A 19,912-nucleotide genomic window follows, 5' to 3' on the forward strand; every position below is an offset into this window, starting at 1 on the left:
GTCTCAAAATGATTTTATTTTATTTTATTTTGAATAAAATCTAATGTCTAAAGAAATACATCTTTATATAAAACTAGAGAAATCACCCTTCTGGTGATGCATCTTGACTGTAGAATCAAATAGAATTAAAGAGAATATCTAAATTGCTTTGAGATGGATATTAGTGTTGTGAGCTGTTTAAAATTATTGCCATATTGTTAACGCTAGATCTATAGATTTATTTATTAGATTAGGGGCCAGCAGTCAGGACTGGTCTGTATCACAGGGAAATCTAATGATGATGTATTTGAATTAAGCCTAAACATGAAAATCAGGAGCTCTGAAATGCCCATTTAACAAGGGGAAGGCTTGAAGAGATAAAAGTGGAGGTTGGCTGAGGCAGAGAATGGAACAGTATGAAAGAAACAATTTCCTCCCTCTCTAGACTTGTGCAGGGAGGTCTCATTAGAGGTCCGTCTCTAAGGGTCTAGTTGCACTAAAAAGATGTGACAAGTCAAGATACACAGACACAGACTCCCTACAAATCATCATACCGCGTGCGCTCGTCTCTGCATTTATGGAAAATCAATGGATGCTAGTGAAATACTCGTTAAATAGTCTCCTGAGAGGAAGGTCATTCTGGTCTGTTTACAATACAACTGCACTTACCAGTATTCTTCAGCAAGTAAAGGACATCAAAATAATTAAGCTAGACTTCTAGGACCAGGCGTTTTTTTAAAACAACCCATATGAAACAAACTCATGGGTGAACAACTTGCTTTAAAGTGCATACATGCAAGTGCAAATCTTCCTAAACACTGCAAGTGCAACTATACCGATTAAGAATAATAAGAATAAAGGTGATACAAAGGATTCTTTGTGCATTGCCATAGAAGAACCCCTTTTGGTTCCAAACATTTTTGATTAAGAGATAAGTTGAGTGTGAAAACTTTTTGAATGTTTAAAAATTCATCACTGGATCCTAAGGTTCTTTAACGCTTTTCAATGCGTTAGCAAAAATGGTTCTTTATGGAAGTGTTTTCCTATGGCATCGCTTAAAGAACCTTTTGTAGCACCTTTACTTTAAGAGTGTATGGATGTGGGGACAGCCCGTCTTAATGCAATAGCCATGGTCCTTTTAATGTACAAATATTTCGATAGAATATGGGGCTACAGGCAAATATGTAGAGCCTTAGCATGGATATAGGTTTGAATTATTTTGAAATCTTTTCCACATGAAAAACGTATATTACATCAACAGAGTTTTTAATAATATGTAATATGATATTATGTTAACAAAACACATTATATTTTGTTAATGCAGAAATTATGTAAACATTTGAATCAATAAATGAAAAATGTCATTTGAGCAGTAAAGGCTCTGTGTTTGAGATGATGGCCGACAGATGTCCATTTACCCAGGAGCAGTGGACTGAAGGTGACATTGCTATGGGAATGACCCCTAAGGGTCACAATGGGCAAACTCCCACCCCCACTATATATATACACACACACACACACACACACACACACATTCTGGGGAAGATTAAGCTGGAGCAGATTCAGTGAGAGAGAGACAGAGAGAAAGAGAGAGAGAGTACACAGGCACAACCACCACAGCTTAACAAGTTACACTGGACTTATGTATGTGTGTGTGTGTGTGTGTGTGTTAATCCCATTAAATTACTCTGTGTAAACATTTCTAAAACCCACACACATTTAATGCACAGTGCACTTGCACTTAAACCACCTTTTATGCAGCTCCTTTCCCTAAAATCTGATAATAGCTATGTTAAACTATACTGAGATCAGATTTTAGATTATTTGTTTTGGGTCCCAAAGCCACTCCAAATCATCCCAAACAAATAGACTGGAGCCCCACCACAGGACATAGCATCACTGCTCCACAGCCCAGTTTGACCCAGTGCTGGGCTTTATACTCCACAATTCAAAACTCAGCATTGACCATGGTAAGTTAGCTTCATGTACAGACTTTCCACAGCATCCTTTTTTTATTGTTCTATACTTTATTTCATGGAGATTATTCAAAATATTGGAAAATAAGTTGGAATAATTTGGAATATATTGGAAGCTGTAATAAAGGTATAGAATGTGCACAGAAATTCTGAAAACATTATGATACTCTCTGAAAATTAAATGAATAGGGAGTGCCTTGAACTTTGCACAGTACTACATACACACACACACACACACACACACACACACACACACACACTCACACACACACACTCACACAGAGCTTGTCTCTGCTCCAGCTAAGCCAGACTAGCCAGCCGTCCCAAGCATATATTCTCTCACACAGATTATCAGTGTGCTAATATACACCTGCGTACACACACACACACACACACACACAGGCACACACACATACACGCACACGCCTACTCTTGTGGAACATGAACACACACACACTTTCCTGCTAGGATCCCACTGTGTGCTTGTCTCGGGTGTGTGTGCGTGTGTGTGTGTGTGTGCGTGTGTTGTGCCGTCCACAGACAATGAAATCGGATGTTGTAGGTAAGAGAAGGGATTTTGTTTCTTGTCTTTTTTTGGCATGTTCCTTTGTTTAATTTGCAGTCTGCCCCATGAAGTGGCACCAGAAGTATTTAAACACTATTACTTTGGGTACATTTCTTACAGTCTTACATTTAGTGCCACTTTTAACATTTAGCGCTCTGTGTAAAACCCTGGAGAATTATTCCAACCAGACTTCACCGAGGCTACTCTACAGCGCAGTCTGGGGCTGCTTTCCTTACAGTGGCTTCTGTTCACTGAAGGGGTCATGAACTTAGATGCGTTTGAAGGTATTAATAATGGAAACTCAGAACTCTGAAAAGAAACTGAAAAGAGAAAAAAAGCTTTTTAATAAGGCAGCGACCTCCAGAATAATTTAATAAAATCAGACAATTTAATTTAAATAAATTTGCTGAATTGAACACAGGCGTGGCACAAACTTCTGACTACTGTGTGTATAAGGGATGCTTCATCATGATTATAGAGTGCTTCTTCCTCATAATTTTAAAGAGTAATTCTGTTTGGTCGTGGGTGCTTCTGGTCCTTCATCCTCATAATTGAAGGTTTTTTCACAAGTCTTGGTTCATCAAAGTGTTTCTTCCATATGTCTTTAGGGATTGTTTCCCACAATGATTCTCCTTTTATGCCTTGGTTCCTTTCAAAGACTTTTCCCTCATGATTTTCAAGAGTAGTCATTTTTGGTTGTTCTTCCTCATAAACTTGTTTTTTTATTATTATTATTATTTTGAGTCTTGGTTTCTCTGTGTTTCTTCTTTTGAGGCTAGGACCCTCTGAGTGTTTTTCTTAGGTTTTTTTTTTCTTATCATGATTTTAGGGCTGTTGGTTCCTCTCAGTCTGTTAGCATGTTGTCTTCAGCGTACTCATTAGGGTTGGACACCTCATTGCTTTTAGACAATGTCATTTGTAGAAAGCACTGAATATATTCAGATGCCTTAATACTTACTGAAGAAGTAAGAAGACCTTCTGAGTTGAAGTGGCATCAGAAGGATTTGAATGGCTCCGAGAAGACTTGGATAAGCTTACTCATAGTTCAGTTCTAGCTAACCCAGCCGAGAACCTCAGTACCACATTTTTTCCTTGCTTTTCTTGGTTCCTCTGCACTTAGGATGCTGGCACAGTGGAACGTGGGCTTCAGCGTGTAGAGATTAATTGTGAATTGCTGCATCAGATAAGCCAGTGTAGAGCAGGGGGAAGAGCGTGTGTAGAAATAATTTAGGATAAGATTGGGCGGCTAATCTCTTTATAGTGAGTGTGCAGTCTCAGCATGCAGACGAGTCTGAAGCGCACTCTCTCTCACTTTCCCTCTGTGGATCATTTCTCCTCATTTTAATTTCCATTTCATATTGAAACACAGCCCCTAGGACACACTTAGATAAGGCTTGCAAGTAGTGTATATTGTCACGTTCACCAAAGAATAATTGCAAATGTAGTTTTCCAAAGACTATCTTTCATACACGAATCTAAATCTGACCTTTGGCCTTTATAGTGCTCGGACATTTTACAGTTAAACAAGTGCCAATTTTGTTTTGTAATAACAATTCATAAAAACATCAAGTCATTTTCTGCTATATGATGGAATGGAAACCACCATTATGTACTTCCGTTACTCGTCACATTATAACAGAGGTCATCAAACCTGGCCTATAGATCCAGGTTCCAGGCCAGGATTTTAAATCTATACCTGCCCAGACAGGTACATTAGCAATTGCAGCTATAGTGTCATACTGCCATTTTAAAATGCTGGCCTGGGACCTGGATCTGAAGACTTCTGCTTTATAACACACCCCACCTTGTACTTTCACTCACTTGAACACTTTATTAGAAATCCAGCGTATGGGTCTGTACAATTATAGACTCTCTCCCATCTGTTGGAGCACATGCTGCACAATTCCCTGCGCTCAGAAACTGACGCCTGATGAAGCTGGTGAAGGTACCTAATACAATGTGTATAAACAGATGAGCTACACTCTTCCACTCTACAGAGATCTGTACGGTAGGGGGTTCTAATAAAGTGGACAACATTTTTAATTGTACATCAATAAAATGCACCCACAGTTAGGTTGAGCTCATAAAACAGACTATGAGTGGACATTTGTACAACAGAACTGATAAATCCACTCTGCTGCAACACACGTTGTACCCCCTTCATATCCTCATTATAACAGTGGTTAGGCTTATGCCATTCATGTGCACTCAGTTTCTTCCAAGTGTCAGACAGTGTCTGATGAATTATATTATGTTCTAGTAAAACTAAACAATGGAAGTCATCCAAAAACGTTATCACGCAACATCAGTATGTTTCTGTGGCTGAAATCCACACAGCAATGTTCCATAATCTAGCCTCAGGTCTTCCCAGAAGAGTAGGGGCTGTTTCTGCTACAAATGGAATAAACATATTATAGATATAGAAAATAAACATGTTTTCAAACAGTGTTAGCCATATATAGCTTTATCAAACTGGCATTAAGCATTAGATATTATGTGATAAGCGCATGTTAATACTCTGCTTCTTGTTGTGCTCAAGAATTTACACCGTATACAATCAATGCCTCAAGAATTAAATGTGATATGTTCAATTATATTTAAGAATAGTCACAAACATTTGTTTGGTCTTTCACTATGATAGCTTGTTGAAATAATGAAAAATACACTGTATGAATTTATATAAAAAAAATAATTAAGAGGGCAGTACATAATGCCATTCCCACTCATCCCAAAGGTTCCTCTGAACATAGTTCCTCTGCTTCACAGCCCAGTGCTGGGGGGCTTTATATCCTTTTGGTCAACAGCTACAACAAGCAAAACCCCAGACACCAAACCAGCTTGAGCCGATATATTTTTATATATTGTGATCATTGATTGACTATTTACAGATTTAGCCTTTTCTTAATGAAAGCATCTCATGCGAGTTGTAACAATATATTACATTAACCCTGGGTGCTTGTAACAAAGGCTGTTTTTTCCTTTGAGCAACACCAGTGTTAGAGAGGCAACATCACAACCCATGTCTGAGAGGCCTCAGAGGGGGTCCCGTATGAATGAAGCGTCCTTCATTATGTCATGTACAGTCTTTATCTGACAGTCTTCAACTGAATGATTGTGCAATTTGTCCTCTTATGTACTCTCTCTCTCTCTTTTTTTCTGCAGCCCAAATCGAAGTTATACCATGCAAAATCTGCGGAGACAAGTCCTCAGGGATCCACTACGGGGTCATTACATGCGAGGGGTGTAAGGTAAAAACAAACAGAGCTGACCTTTTCTAAGGCACTGTAGACAACACCCTGTCGGACACAACATAAACACAGTCTATGTTTTGGTTAGGACTGGTTTCCCAAACACCAGCCACTTCAGTCGTCACAGCAAGCTACAAATAAGTTTTAAAGCAGTTTTTTAGATACTGTTTAATCGTAATTAATAATTCAAACCTTCTCCCACCCTTTGTATAGTAACTGTTGCGTTACGTTAAAAATAACTTTTAATTTTATTTAAAACACAAAACCTAAAAGGCAAGTAGTTTGAAAATGGCAAGTGATGAGAATTTATTTGTCACTGCAATCATTATGCAAAAGCATGTGCATTTATTTAATCTTTTTTGGGGATAATACTGTATTGAAAAATATGTGTAAGTTTTGGCTTAAATGATTTAAAAATGTTGAAGTAGCAACTGTGGACATAGCTTATTAATTACTTAATATGTTTTTAGTATTTTTTTATATAAATTTAATACTACACAACAGTTACCTTGAAATTACAATAGAAAATGACAATGTTTTAATTTTGAATTACAATTATGTTACAAAAAAAAGTGTGTAATTTTAAAACTTATTTGTATGTCTTATAGATCTACATTTATATTTGTAGAATATTAAACTGCAATAGTACTGTAACTGTATGTTATAGTACTAGGCAAATATATCATTTTCGTAGTACCCACCCAAGCTGGGGATCAAATTTAAAGCTGAGAATTAAACTTAGGTGTAGTGATGTTATCTGTCTGCAAAGCTAGAATGTAACTGCTGCACCATTAAACGAGCAGTGGCCCCAGAATGTAACTGCCATAAAATTAAATGTGTTCCTTTAAGCAGTCCACGTTTTACTGAAGTAACAATATTATGACTTGAGTGTGAGTTTAGACAGTACATCTCTGGTGATAAATGAGGGATGTGTTTCCTATATCAATTAAACTTAGCCATTTACAACCAACATTTTAAGAAAGATTCAACTTAAAAAACACAAATTTAAGAGTGTTTTAAGTAGTTAGTTTTGGACTCCTCTGCATCTGCACATCAAAGGCACAACCAGTGGAAAACTGATGCACTGATTGACATACATTTTCACATTATGGTACCACAAAACTATCATTAGACAAATAACTATAAAAATACTAACAATCAAATAACTATTTGCACTATTTATTTTTAACTATTAATAACTATTAATAATAACTATTATAGCTATTAATTACAGTTATTATATAATAACTATTTATTTTAGTTTTGTTCCTTAAAGGTACAATACATTCTGTTCTCCAGAAGGAGAGGTGAATATTTAAGTTTTCAGAAATGTAAAGTCCTAGAATATGGTACAGTTATGTTCCCTAATTAAAAGGTACTAATTATGTACCCTTGAGTGAATATGTTCCACCACAGTGGCAGTTTTTCTGAGAGTGTACCTGTCGCATATCAAGCCTATAAATAGGCACGCGATTAACCTTCATATGTCAGGCCAGAATCAGCGCAAACAGAATTTCACCCAGGATGAACTCAGCAGTTCAACAAATAAATGGGTGAGTTTGCACAGCCACCATGTTCAGCACCTTTGGCTTACTGTGGGTTACTTATTTGTGTAAATGACTGGGCAGTCAACTGGATTGGTTAAGTGATCACAAGCATAGTAGGCCAATTTTCTCTTTCTTAGCAAAGAACACAGGTATTAATTTACTGCTACTACTCCCATTACACTGGAAAACTGGAAATACTTATGCACTGATATAAAACACTATATTTATTTATTCTCAATCAAACTAAGGATCTTCAACTGTGCTATTGCCGGGCACATTTATTTTTATACGAATATTAGCGCCCTCAGACATCTTTGAGGTAGAACTGCACAATGACAAGAAGTACTTAGTGAGTTACAAATGGGTCTGAATTCTCTTCACATATGACTGTGTTTAAGTAATATGTAAGATACAAAGGGTTTCTGGAAACACTCCTAATTTTAAGAATGTCCTTAACCGTGTCAATAAAGTTCAGAGCTCTAAAGAAAACTCGTATAAATGTTCACAATGTGTTTTTTCATCACATATCAGCACCATCCAATATTAGATTTTTGGGATGTCCATGTTTAGAGTTAATTTAAATAAAAAGCAGATGAATGACATACATATTTCTCCCACATAACTGTTGCTGGCTTTGTGCTGAATATTAGCATGTGTAGCTTTTTGGGAACAAACTTTTTTAGGTAGGTGAAATTTGTTAAGTCAAGGCATTTCATATCACCTCAAACACGGCTGAAAGGCCTCAGACTCCAGGGGGTTAAGTACAAGGTTATTTAAGTACTTAGCATTAAGAATGCTTTGGGAAACCCACCCCTGACCTGTTTGGTTTAGGACTGACAGCAGTTGGTAGTAGCTGGAGTTGATTGTTTATTAGTTTAATGTGCTGTGATTGCAGGGCTTTTTTAGGAGGAGTCAGCAGAATAATGCCTCATACTCCTGCCCTCGTCAGCGCAACTGTCTGATCGACAGAACCAACCGCAACCGATGCCAGCACTGTCGCCTGCAGAAATGCCTTGCCCTAGGCATGTCCCGTGACGGTGAGACTGCTTTCTTACATTTACTCTGAGCATAATCATAAAATATGCCATTTTTTATAAGATTTTGATTGATAATTTGTATTAAAACAATGGTTTATATTGCATAAATATATTTTTATGGATTATGGTCACAGCAACAAATCACAGTTGTTTTATTGGTTACGGTCCCTAACTTTTTAAACAAAGAGTATGAGTCATTTTCTCTCATAGTGATTTACTTCAGTTTATGAAACAGCCAATGTACTGACACCTAGTGGCCTGGAGGTGTCAGAGATTCACTATTAAGTCTATTTTAATGGGCATATATTAAGGAAACCTCACTTTTCTAGTACATGGGAACATTTGGGGATCTAAAGCCCCAACCTGCACAAAAACTGTGACTTAATGTTTTTGACTTTTGTGGTATTTTGACAAAAGAACATCACAGTCAAGACCCACTTGATGAAGCATGAACTGAATTCTCCAGGGACTGCAGATCAGTTAAATATTGGCACTTAAAAAAAACAAATTTTTGGTGGTAAAAATAACTGAATACTCCTTGTGTATGATGTTTGTCAGTGTAGCTGGCCTTACCCAAGCATATGGTCTTTTTTGCCCCTGTCCTGTAGCCGTGAAGTTTGGACGCATGTCTAAGAAGCAGCGGGACTCTCTGTACGCGGAAGTTCAGAAACACCAGCAGCGTCTCCAGGAGCAACGTCAGCAGCAGCAGCAGCAGCAGCAGCAGTCCAGCGAGGCCGAGGCCCTGGCCAGGGTTTACTCCACAGGACTGTCCTCCGGCCTCACGGGCCTCGGACACGACCTAAGCGCCGCTTATGCTAATGGACACATCATCGACATGCCCAAGGGCCAGAGCAATGGAGGCCCCACCCCTTATTACAGCATGGACTCCACACAGCACAGCCCTGACCAGTCCGGCCTGGACATGGCAGGCATCAAGCAGATCAAACAGGAACCCATCTATGACTTGACCCCAGTCCCCAACATCTTCCCCTACAGCTCTTATCAGGACAGCCAACTAGCTCCTGGAGTTTCCATGGGGGAGCTGGGTATGATTATAGCTCTATATTGTTGCAGAAATACAGAGTAACTCTCATTTTCACAATGCTGTGCTCCTATCAGTTAGTGTTCTCCTCCAAGCATGTTGAGGAACCATATTCTACCCTTCCTAATCCCAGTTTTCATCTCTATATTATTTAGGGAGACATAAGTAATGTATAAAATAATTATAGACAACTGTCGATCAAAATAGAACCTCCTATAAACACATTGAATCAATTCTAGATGACAGTCCACATAGTGCTTAATTGCTCTTTCCAATTTGTACAGCAGCTGTAGTCCTCGCATCGTTCTCAGCACTCTAAATAGGTTTAGGGTTTCGTGTAAATATGATCAGGCAGCTTGAATTATGATACACTGTGATTACGCTGTGGATATTACCACACTTGCTCATTATTTATGGACCAGTGGATATTTGAACTGTTGTGCTGTGGCTGGCTTGACTGACAGCTCTAATACAAAATGCATTGTACAAACTGCTTCCTAATCCCTTCATCTGGAACTATGGATAAATCAATGAGTAACAAACTAAAAAAAGCAACCAAAATTTTTTTTAAAGTTATTTAAAGCATTCTTTTGAATACTATTTGTCAATTAATATGAACCCAACAAAACATATTGTTTTTACATTGAAATTCTGTTCATTTATGGTCAAATTTTAGCAACAGATACTTGCACTTATACTGAAAGAATGCGACCAATTGCAGTTAGTTGCTTACATATCCCTAGTAGTTGTAACATAATCAAATTATTAGGCATATATAAGTTGTAAAGCATTTTTGTATGTATTTATAATTGTAATTCTAAATTCTAAGTTGAAGCATTCTCCCACTCTTATCATTTTGTGGTAACTGTTATGTAGTATTAAAAACACCAAATGTCATTTTATTCAACCAGAAAAAAAATTAAAAATTAAGTTTAAAATGTCAATCGAGAAAATGTATTTGTCATTTCTCATTCGTTATGAGTTCCTTGAAGGAAAAAGGACAGCAAAAGCATGTGCACTGATTTGTTCTGTTTTAGGGGATAATATTGTATCCAAAATTATTTATGTTTTGATTTAGATGATTTAAAGATGGTGATTTCAATGTTAGCGATCGTGAGCATGGCATGCTAACACACCATTTTTTTAAATGACTTTTTAAAATCATTTTTAACAACATGTTTAAAACATTAACCATAAAATGACAAAAACGCAGGAGAATGTTTGAATTACAATTATATGTTAAAATTTTACTTTACTTGTAAATGTAGATGTAAAATACTGACTACAGTAAAGCCCCAAAAACAGCTGAAATAGAACAAGTGTTTATCAAAGTAACTGCTCCATGTAGTTACCAACACTTTTCTTGTACTATACAACATTTAATTCCCACTGTACAAGCTGACTAGCTGAGAGGAGTTATGCCTGTCTTAATAACTGATACCCATAGGTGTTTTCATAATAATGACTCATTTAACACTGCAGCTAACCATTACTAATGTTCTAACAGTTATCTTCACCACATAAATAAACAGAACCTTTATTCTTTACATCTATTAGATAAAATTGGATTTTTTAGCTTCTGAGAAGCATGACAGGTTTAATCAAATTTTAATGCTGTTGTTAAATGCATGTCTTTGGTCTCTTTGCACTTTAGATCTACTCACTTGTCACTGGAGTTTGGCTCCATGCTGAACATTGTGTTGCATTTGTCATACTTTTTTGATTGAAGTGGCAGTATTAACATGTATTTGATAGAGTGCATGGAGCTTTGTAAAAATACATTTTCAGACCTATTCTATAAAGGGTTGGCAAGGTGGTGCAACCGGAAGTGTCTCTGTCACACAGATTCAGGGTTCTGTTGTTGTGCCAGGCTATGTAAACAGGAGAGACGCTTGCGGTTTTTTTTAGCAGGAACAGTTTTACTTTAGAGATGTTAACGTGCAAAATACACTGTAAAGAGAGAGCAGTCACAACAAAAAGGGGCAATCCAAAGAATAGTGAGGTACAGGCTGAGGTCAAAAACACAACGTATCAAACAATAGCAGTCCGGATCCAAAAAGACAGAGTCAAGAGAAACGTAAGAATGGGTCATACATGGGTTGGCTTTCATAAACAATGTTCGCTCAGTAAGTAACAAAGAGTTATCAAATACTTCGCAAGTGGCAGATGCAAAAGCCTGAGTTTCTATAGTAACTGAATGATTATGTCAAATACAAAACAGCTGTAAGTTAAAACTCAGGTGACCCGGAGCGCACCAAAGAGTTCTTATTGATTGAAGGAGTCATGTGACCATCCGTTGAATCATGGGAACTGAGGTTCCCAGAGTAATTCACAGACTCAAGTGGTAATCCGGCATGAAGAGAGGGAGGAAGCGAGGCGTCCACAGAGACAGGTGTGACAGGTTGTGAGTTCACACTCTGCCTCAGGTCACTGAGTGTGTGCCCAGTGATTCCAGTTGGGCTCCAGACCCACCGTGACCGAGAACTGGATAAAGCAGTTACAGAGAATTAAGAGAAATTAAATTAAATAAAACAAAACGAAACTATTCTATTATAGTAATAGAACACTCAGGGTCATAATTATATTAACAGATATGGACCTTCGTTTTGTAGGGTATTAAAACCACCTAATGCTACATTTTTCTAATTTCATAGGGCACATATGCAATATATTACTATATGCATATGTGTCCTATGAAATGTGTAAACTGTGGCATTTTTATAGCTTAAATAACTTTTAAATTGTTATTTCATTACATTTATTTCATTAATAACTTTAACAAAAAAATACACCATCTATTTTTTATTATTATTACTTATTATATATGATTATTATAATAACATAAGGTTTCATTATTATTATTACCTAAATAATAAACCAATAAAAATAATTAACACCCACAATTGTTCTGATTATTATTGTTGTTCACTATGATGAGAATATAATTAATATTTAAAAAGTTCTTTGCCCCCCATTCCGCACGCTCACAATCACGAGAAATGTATGCCACCGGCTCACAACTTTAAAGGGAATGAGAGGAGTTCATCTGCTTGGATACTGAGGCTGCTACCCACTAACCTAACTATCCACACATACTGATCATGTCTAAGTCTATGCCAACGTTTTTGTATTTTTGCCACCCTGCTCAAGATTAGTACACTTCGGCCGGTCAAAAAACATTTTGCCATTGGCAATACATGCCTGATTATACCTTTTTTTTCTCTGCTTGTTGTGTCCATGATGTTATTCATGAAACACATGCTCTATTTGCTTTACTGTTTAGTCCCAGAAGGATATAAGCTGTATGTCATGTTCAGTTAATGAAAAAACAAACACATTCCTATATCTTGAAATGTTTTTTTCTGTGTTTCAGACCGGATTGCGCAGAACATCATAAAGTCTCACCTGGAGACGTGTCAGTACACAACAGAGGAGCTGCAGCAGCTTGCCTGGCAGACACACTCGTATGAGGAGGTCAAAATGTACCAAAGCAAGGTAAGATTTGATCTAATTTATTCTCTTACCCGTCTCCATAAGCGAGGGCCATATGGCAAAACATTAACATCAGTAGATATCTTTATTTGAAAAGTCTCAGGTGTCTGCACTTCCAGAATTAAACATTCTGTACAGGTACATTATGGTTCACTGAAGTTAGAGCGTAAATTTGCCTTTAAAGGTACAACAGTAGTTTTAAAATCCAGCCGAGTCCCCTAAAGATACATTATATTCTCTTCTAAAGAAGGAGATGTGAATAGAACTGTGTCAAATAAAACAATAATATATTACTGCTGGAAATGTACTGGCATTTTTGTCGATTATTAATTTTCTACATCATTTGAAGACAGAAGTTGTCCTTCACATCGTGTGAACATTTCATAATGAATGGACCAATAGAAAATCTCCAAAATGATTTGGAAAAACTTTTTACATTCACTTCCATTAAAAGTTGAGAAAGGATTTTTTTCCTACTCCTGTAAAGCTACTATTTGGGAGATACAGTGACAACATGGTAGTTATGATCCCTAACTAAAAGTACTGAAAAGTACCCTTGAGGATACCACCACAGTTTTTCTGAGAATGTAATATAAAGTGGCCACTGAGTGAAAGTATGACATTAGAGTTTCTAATAAACTGGCCAGTGGATATACAATTAATTTCATTTCACATCAATTTCATTTCACATAGTGCTTTTCTGAATGTAAGCATGTGTATTTGTTAATGCTAATGAAAATGAGAAGGAAATATTGATATCAGTCTTATGTGTGAGGTCATTAGAGTATCTCTCATGGCTCAGGCTTAGCAAAACCCAACTAACTGATCTTATCCTGTAATAATCAGCTCTGATGAGAGAGAGAGAGAGAGAGAGAGAGAGAGAGAGAGAGAGAGAGAGAGAGAGAGAGAGAGAGAGAATCTAGCGGATTTAATAAACCACTCTAAGCAGAATCAGGGGAGGAGGACCAGAAACATCACAAGCCCTCTTCATTTCCCTGTGTCAAATGGATTATGGGTAATTACGGCGCAGCCCTTTGAAACATGGCCTGTGAAGATTCCTTAACAGGAGAATTGCCGAGCACACAAAAGCAATTTGCTGATGCTATAATTTTTCACTATTTGCTGTTCAGTCCTAATCATAATGGAAAACTTTATGAACTCTATTTTTACAAGGCTTTGCCATGAGGGAAGTGTCTTAAGTGTTAAGTTAAAGGTTGTGGTTTATTGCAAATAGTAAAAGACAAAACTAAACAAAATAGGAGTTTTCCTGAAATTTCTGTTGGATAGATCTCGCTGCTCAACGTGATGGATCAATCACAGTCGGGATGGGGCGTGGTCTCAGAATGAATGACATAGTGATTAGGACTAATCTCACTCTTAGAATGAATTTAGGATGAACAATGCACTGATTAGTGGTGCTTCCAAAAGCCCTAAAAGTTACTGTTTTTTCCTGCTGATACTCTCCTCTCCTGTGTGACCCGTAAACTGATTCTGTGACACCATCTTGTTGTCTGTCCAAATACTGGAGGAGACAAAAGAATCCACTTAAAGTCCCCAACAAAGCAGTTTCCAGTGAAGTATACATGAGAGTTTACTACTTAGGAAGTCCTTTAAGGATTTTTATAAGGACAACACTGCTTGCACGCCCAGAAAGTCACAAATACGCAGCAGGTATAAGCAGATAAGTAAATATAAGCAGATGATAAACATTCACAATTCAATTAAATGGACGGAATTGCCATGCTGGCTTTGTGCAGCAGCTGTGATTGGCTCTGGAGTTTTAGGGGTGTGCTGAAAACAAGTGTTGTGATAGGCTCAGGTCTTCAGTCAGTATCATAGTTGAAAAAGTTCAGCTGGCCCATTTCCCCAATTACTGCTCGTTCTCTCCATTCCTCCTGCTCCTTTGCTGGATGGAACGGACTCTAAATTCAGGAGACCGCTAATTGCATGAAACTAAACACAGACAGAAAGAAACATATCCACAAAACCAAGCAAATCGAGTTACCACTTTAAATTAAGAGTACAAATATCAAGGTTTATAAAAACCTGTGGAAAACATGGTATTTAATAAGGTTGTAAACACCTTAAATGTTATTAATAATCATTTGTAACAGAGATAGGAAGTGACAGTGACCTCTTTTTTTTTTGTCTAATACTGAAAGTGTCATAAAACTTCATGAAAATTTTAAGATTAAGAATAAGTGCAGACTTCAGACCTGATCACAGTCATTTAATTGTAAACAATCGTAAAGTGGTAATTGTAAACACTATATTACCACTGATATATAAAAAGACACTCTGTTGGTGGCTAATTCATTAAATTCATTCATTCATTCATTATCTGTAACCGCTTATCCAATTCAGGGTTGCGGTGGGTCCAGAGCCTACCTGGAATCATTGGGCGCAAGGCAGGGAATACATCCTGGAGGGGGCGCCAGTCCTTCACAGGGCAACACAGACACACACACATTCACTCACGGACACTTTTGAGTCGCCAATCCACCTACTAACGTGTGTTTTTGGACTGTGGGAGGAAACCCGGAGCACCCGGAGGAAACCCACGCAGACACGGGGAGAACACACCAACTCCTCACAGACAGTCACCCGGCACGGGAATCGAACCCACAACCTCCAGGTCCCTAGAGCTGTGTGACTGCGACACTACCTGCTGCGCCACCGTGCCGCCCTAATTCATTAAATGGTTAAACTTATTAACAAATATGTTCTGAGAGAGGGTTAATATTGACTGAAAGTGAGGTCAGTAATTGGCACCTGGGGTTTAACAGTGTAGATCGATGTGGGTTCACTATTTGGGAATTAACAGGTCACTGTTGCCTTTTCTATCTATGTGCTATACCTGATTATTAATGACTTTTAATGTATTAATATCATAATTAATCAATGTCAATAAATAGGTTTTAAACCATTTATAAACCTTTATATGAGTAGTCATTCTAGAGTGGTACCCAACTCGAGTTATAAAGGAGTTTCTGTGGTAATTCAAACCACGTACAAACAACAGTCGTTTTTCATTGAAACACACTGTTCCACCTTTAAAGATGTGGTGAATAGAACGTATACAAACCAGAGGGAACAGCATTTCCCCACAATCATAGATGTTGCCTTTAAAACTGTATGTTAAGAATAAATCAAAGAGAGTGATTATATTTTTGTTTTGGCTTGGTTTTAAGGAATCTATCCTTCAGCAGATATAGGGTCTAAAATTCTATACTTCTGCCAGAGCTGCTCTTCTCTGCTATGCTAAAAACTTTTCGAAAGCACAACAGCTATATTTATTTTTGGCTTTCTTCTGCCTCTACTGCTAGAGTCTTTCTGAATTGTGTTTGTTCTTGTGTGTGTGTGTGTTTCAGTCGAGGGAGGTGCTATGGCAGCAGTGTGCGATCCAGATAACCCATGCCATTCAGTATGTGGTGGAATTTGCCAAGCGCATCGCAGGCTTCATGGAACTTTGTCAAAACGACCAGATCCTTCTACTCAAATCAGGTTAGCACCTAATTTCAACCTCACCTTAGCTCCTTCAATTTGTTGAAACCTCTCTTTTACCAATGAAACTACACTCTATGACCCGCAGTTAATCAGTGAATTCAACAGCTTTATGGCACATTAATATTTTTGGTCACAGACATTCACTAGTTCTTTTTAGATAGGATAATCACAGTAAATGCTTGAAGGACAGGACACCATGCTCAATGCCAAGTGTCAGCTAATGAGGATATATATTGGCTTTGAAGCAGTGGAATGAGTTATGATTATGTCACACTACATCCTCATCCATGACGGTTATATTCGGTTCAGATGCTGGAAATGTGTTGGAAACAACAAAATTGCATCCAAATGGGGCTACATTTGTGTAGTGTGATACCAGCAGAGTGTAACAAGTGGTACCAGTGGTCACTAACACAGACCAGCCCCTTGAAATCTGAGTAACTGCTGGGATTGGACTGTATATGCTGCCTCTGGAGAGGTGATGGTTATCCCTCTGGGTTAAGCGTTTGGTTCATACGGAGTGTGAAGGTTTCCCACACTTAACGGCAACATTCTGAAGATGATCCTGACTACTGGCTAACTCTCCAGTCTGTCTGCATTCGTGCTTGAAACTGGGCTAATGTGTTTAAGGCCAGAGCACATAGACCAGACGAACATGAAGGAACACAAACAAGCATGCATATACGTTTGTGTTTGTTCAGACATTTAAGGTCGAATTTGATGTGTAAAATTTGTTTAAGTTCTGCAGTTGGCCATGACTTATAGATATTCCATGCCCAGCTGCGCATCCACTGCGTCCCCGATTACCATAGCGACCAGTTCCAAGTTCCATAGTTTAGCTTGTTTTACTTCTTGGCTGATATGTGGAAAGACATAATGGCGCTATATGACATTTAATATCAGCAGTTCTCAAACCAGAACTGTTGGTAAGTAACATTAGCCTCTATCTATCTTTATTAACCAGTTACATAGATTTTAAATAACACTAGCTACAGCAACAACAGAAGAAGAGTCTCAATGCCATCATCAATATCTATTTTTCTAGTAAAAGATCTGTCATTTTCTTCAGTTTTGTTTGTTTGGTGGCCACTGACAGTTATTTTACAAAACATTCTAAACATTAGAATCTTGGGCTTTGTCTTAAAATGTTTGGTTGGCGTGCTCCTGTCTTTAAAGCAAGGCTACCAGGTTCCTGGAGCTTCCCCTTATGAGATATCCCCACCTTTCGAATTCCAGCATTTCAGGAGTTCCTCACGGTGCCAGAACCTTCAGTAACCTTCAGTAACCGAACCTCATTAATCATCTTGAATTGAAATGAATGAAATCAGGCCTTCCCAGAAATATTCCATCATCTCCTCTAAAGCGTTCCCAGAAAAGTAAAGAGGGGCCAGACTCCATATTAGCACCCCAGATTGCAGTGTATTTATTGTCGCTAATTTTTGCATGCACTTTCTCAGGTTGCCTGGAGGTGGTGCTGGTGAGAATGTGCCGGGCGTTCAACCCCCTCAACAACACAGTTCTGTTTGAGGGGAAATACGGAGGCATGCAGATGTTCAAAGCACTTGGTAACAAAGCTGTTTTACTAACTACATTAAAATTTCTAAACAAGGTTTTCTTTTAATGATAGCTTTTCTCCAGTGTCTTACCATGATGCGTCTTTCACTTCCGTAGGTTGTGACGACCTTGTCAGTGCAGTGTTTGACTTTGCAAAGAGTTTGTGCTCGCTGCAGTTGACAGAAGAAGAAATCGCCCTGTTCTCCGCAGCTGTTCTCATCTCCACAGGTCAGTGGTCCATGCAGAGAAGCTACCGATCAGAATTCAGCTTTAACTTCATCCATCCAGAGATATAATTTGTTTTAGCTAGTCTCAGTTAAGAAAGCAGAGAAATAATCATGTATTTTTTTGTTGTTGCTGTTCAGATCGTCCTTGGTTAATGGAACCTAGGAAAGTACAGAAGCTACAGGAGAAAATCTACTTTGCTCTCCAGCACATTATGCAGAAGAACCACATGGACGAGGATGCACTTGCTAAGGTAGGACATGTCTTTCCTTTCCTGTGGGGTACTTCTTCCCATGGCCAGCTTCAAGGAGCAATTTGAGAATGTTACTTGGTAAAAGAGCTCAACAAATTAGTCTTTAGTTGTTGTGTTTCTGTGTCTTGGTTTAAAAGAGCAGAGCTTCTGAATGTAAACAAACCAGAGAGAACAGCATCTACCCACAATCAAAGACGTCTTAGTTGTGTGTTGTTACTGTTTTGAAAAAAGACATTCTTTGCTCCTCACACAAGGACAGCAGTGACATCAGGCAAGATGCTTCCACTGAACAAAATAGAGAAACTGCTCCTGTGTATTCCTCAGCTTGGTAAAATATAGAAGATATACATTTGTTTTCTTTTTGTTAAAACATTGTAGTTGATGTGACTACATGTGTTGATGTTGAAATAAATCACTAATACGTCATCAGAACACAAATAAAAAAACAGCTTCACTCCCTGGCTATTAGCAGCACTCTCTAACCAGCACGGCCAGTCTGCAGTGATATCAGAGGAGCACTGCTTGACTTTAGTTACATTTAGGGCATCATGCCTTCAGAAGGATTGGACAATCATATCAGCCACTCCTAACGCTTCTGTGATACTATTCAAACATCTTTTGTTCAAACATTCCAGTTCCACCTTAAATATTGCAATAGTGTCAGGCAAAAAAAAGTACAAACCGGATTCCAAAAAAGTTGGGACACTAAACAAATTGTGAATAAATATTGAATGCAATGATGTGGAGGTGCCAACATCTAATATTTTGTTCAGAATAGAACACAAATCACATATCAAACATTTAAACTGAAAGAATGTATCATTTTAAGGGAAAAACATGTTGATTCAAAATTTCATGGCGTCAACAAATCCCCAAAAAGTTGGGACAAGGCCATTTTTTACTACTGTGTGGCATCCCCCCTTCTTCTTACAACACTCAACAGACGTCTGGGGACAGAGGAGACCAGTTTCTCAAGTTTAGAAATAGGAATGCTCTCCCATTCATGTCTAATACAGGCCTCTAACTGTTCAATCGTCTTGGGCCTTCTTTGTCGCACCTTCCTCTTTAGGATGCGCCAAATGTTCTCTACAGGTGAAAGATCTGGACTGCAGGCTGCCATTTCAGTACCCGGATCCTTCTCCTACGTAGCCATGATGTTGTGATTGCTGCAGAATGTGGTCTGGCATTATCTTGTTGAAAAATGCAGGGTCTTCCCTGAAAGAGATGACGTCTAGATGGAAGCATATGTTGTTCTAGAACCTGAACATAGTTCTCTGCATTAATGGTGCCTTTCCAGACATGCAAGCTGCCCATGCCACAAGCACTCATGCAACCCCATACCATCAGTGATGCAGGCTTCTGAACGGAGCGTTGATAACAACTTGGGTTATCCTTGTCCTCTCTGGTCCGGATGACATGGCGTCCCAGTGTTCCATAAAGAACTTCAAATCGTGACTCATCTGACCACAGAACAGTCTTCCATTTTG

The 19,912-nt window shown here is 38.2% G+C and overlaps 1 protein-coding gene across 1 annotated transcript in view; it reads left to right on the plus strand.

Annotated features, from left to right (window-relative positions):
* Positions 1–19,912, plus strand: part of LOC136678172 (nuclear receptor ROR-beta-like) — a 37,063-nt gene that overhangs the window by 15,229 nt on the left and 1,922 nt on the right. Inside the window, exons 2-9 of the mRNA XM_066656098.1 lie at positions 5,683–5,768; positions 8,211–8,352; positions 8,961–9,398; positions 12,768–12,889; positions 16,258–16,390; positions 17,851–17,958; positions 18,065–18,175; positions 18,313–18,425. Coding sequence (XP_066512195.1) covers positions 5,683–5,768; positions 8,211–8,352; positions 8,961–9,398; positions 12,768–12,889; positions 16,258–16,390; positions 17,851–17,958; positions 18,065–18,175; positions 18,313–18,425 — 1,253 coding nt within the window. The remainder of the gene's footprint in view (positions 1–5,682; positions 5,769–8,210; positions 8,353–8,960; positions 9,399–12,767; positions 12,890–16,257; positions 16,391–17,850; positions 17,959–18,064; positions 18,176–18,312; positions 18,426–19,912) is intronic.

The sequence above is a fragment of the Hoplias malabaricus genome, chromosome Y (assembly GCF_029633855.1).
Source record: "Hoplias malabaricus isolate fHopMal1 chromosome Y, fHopMal1.hap1, whole genome shotgun sequence".
Lineage (NCBI taxonomy): Eukaryota > Metazoa > Chordata > Actinopteri > Characiformes > Erythrinidae > Hoplias > Hoplias malabaricus.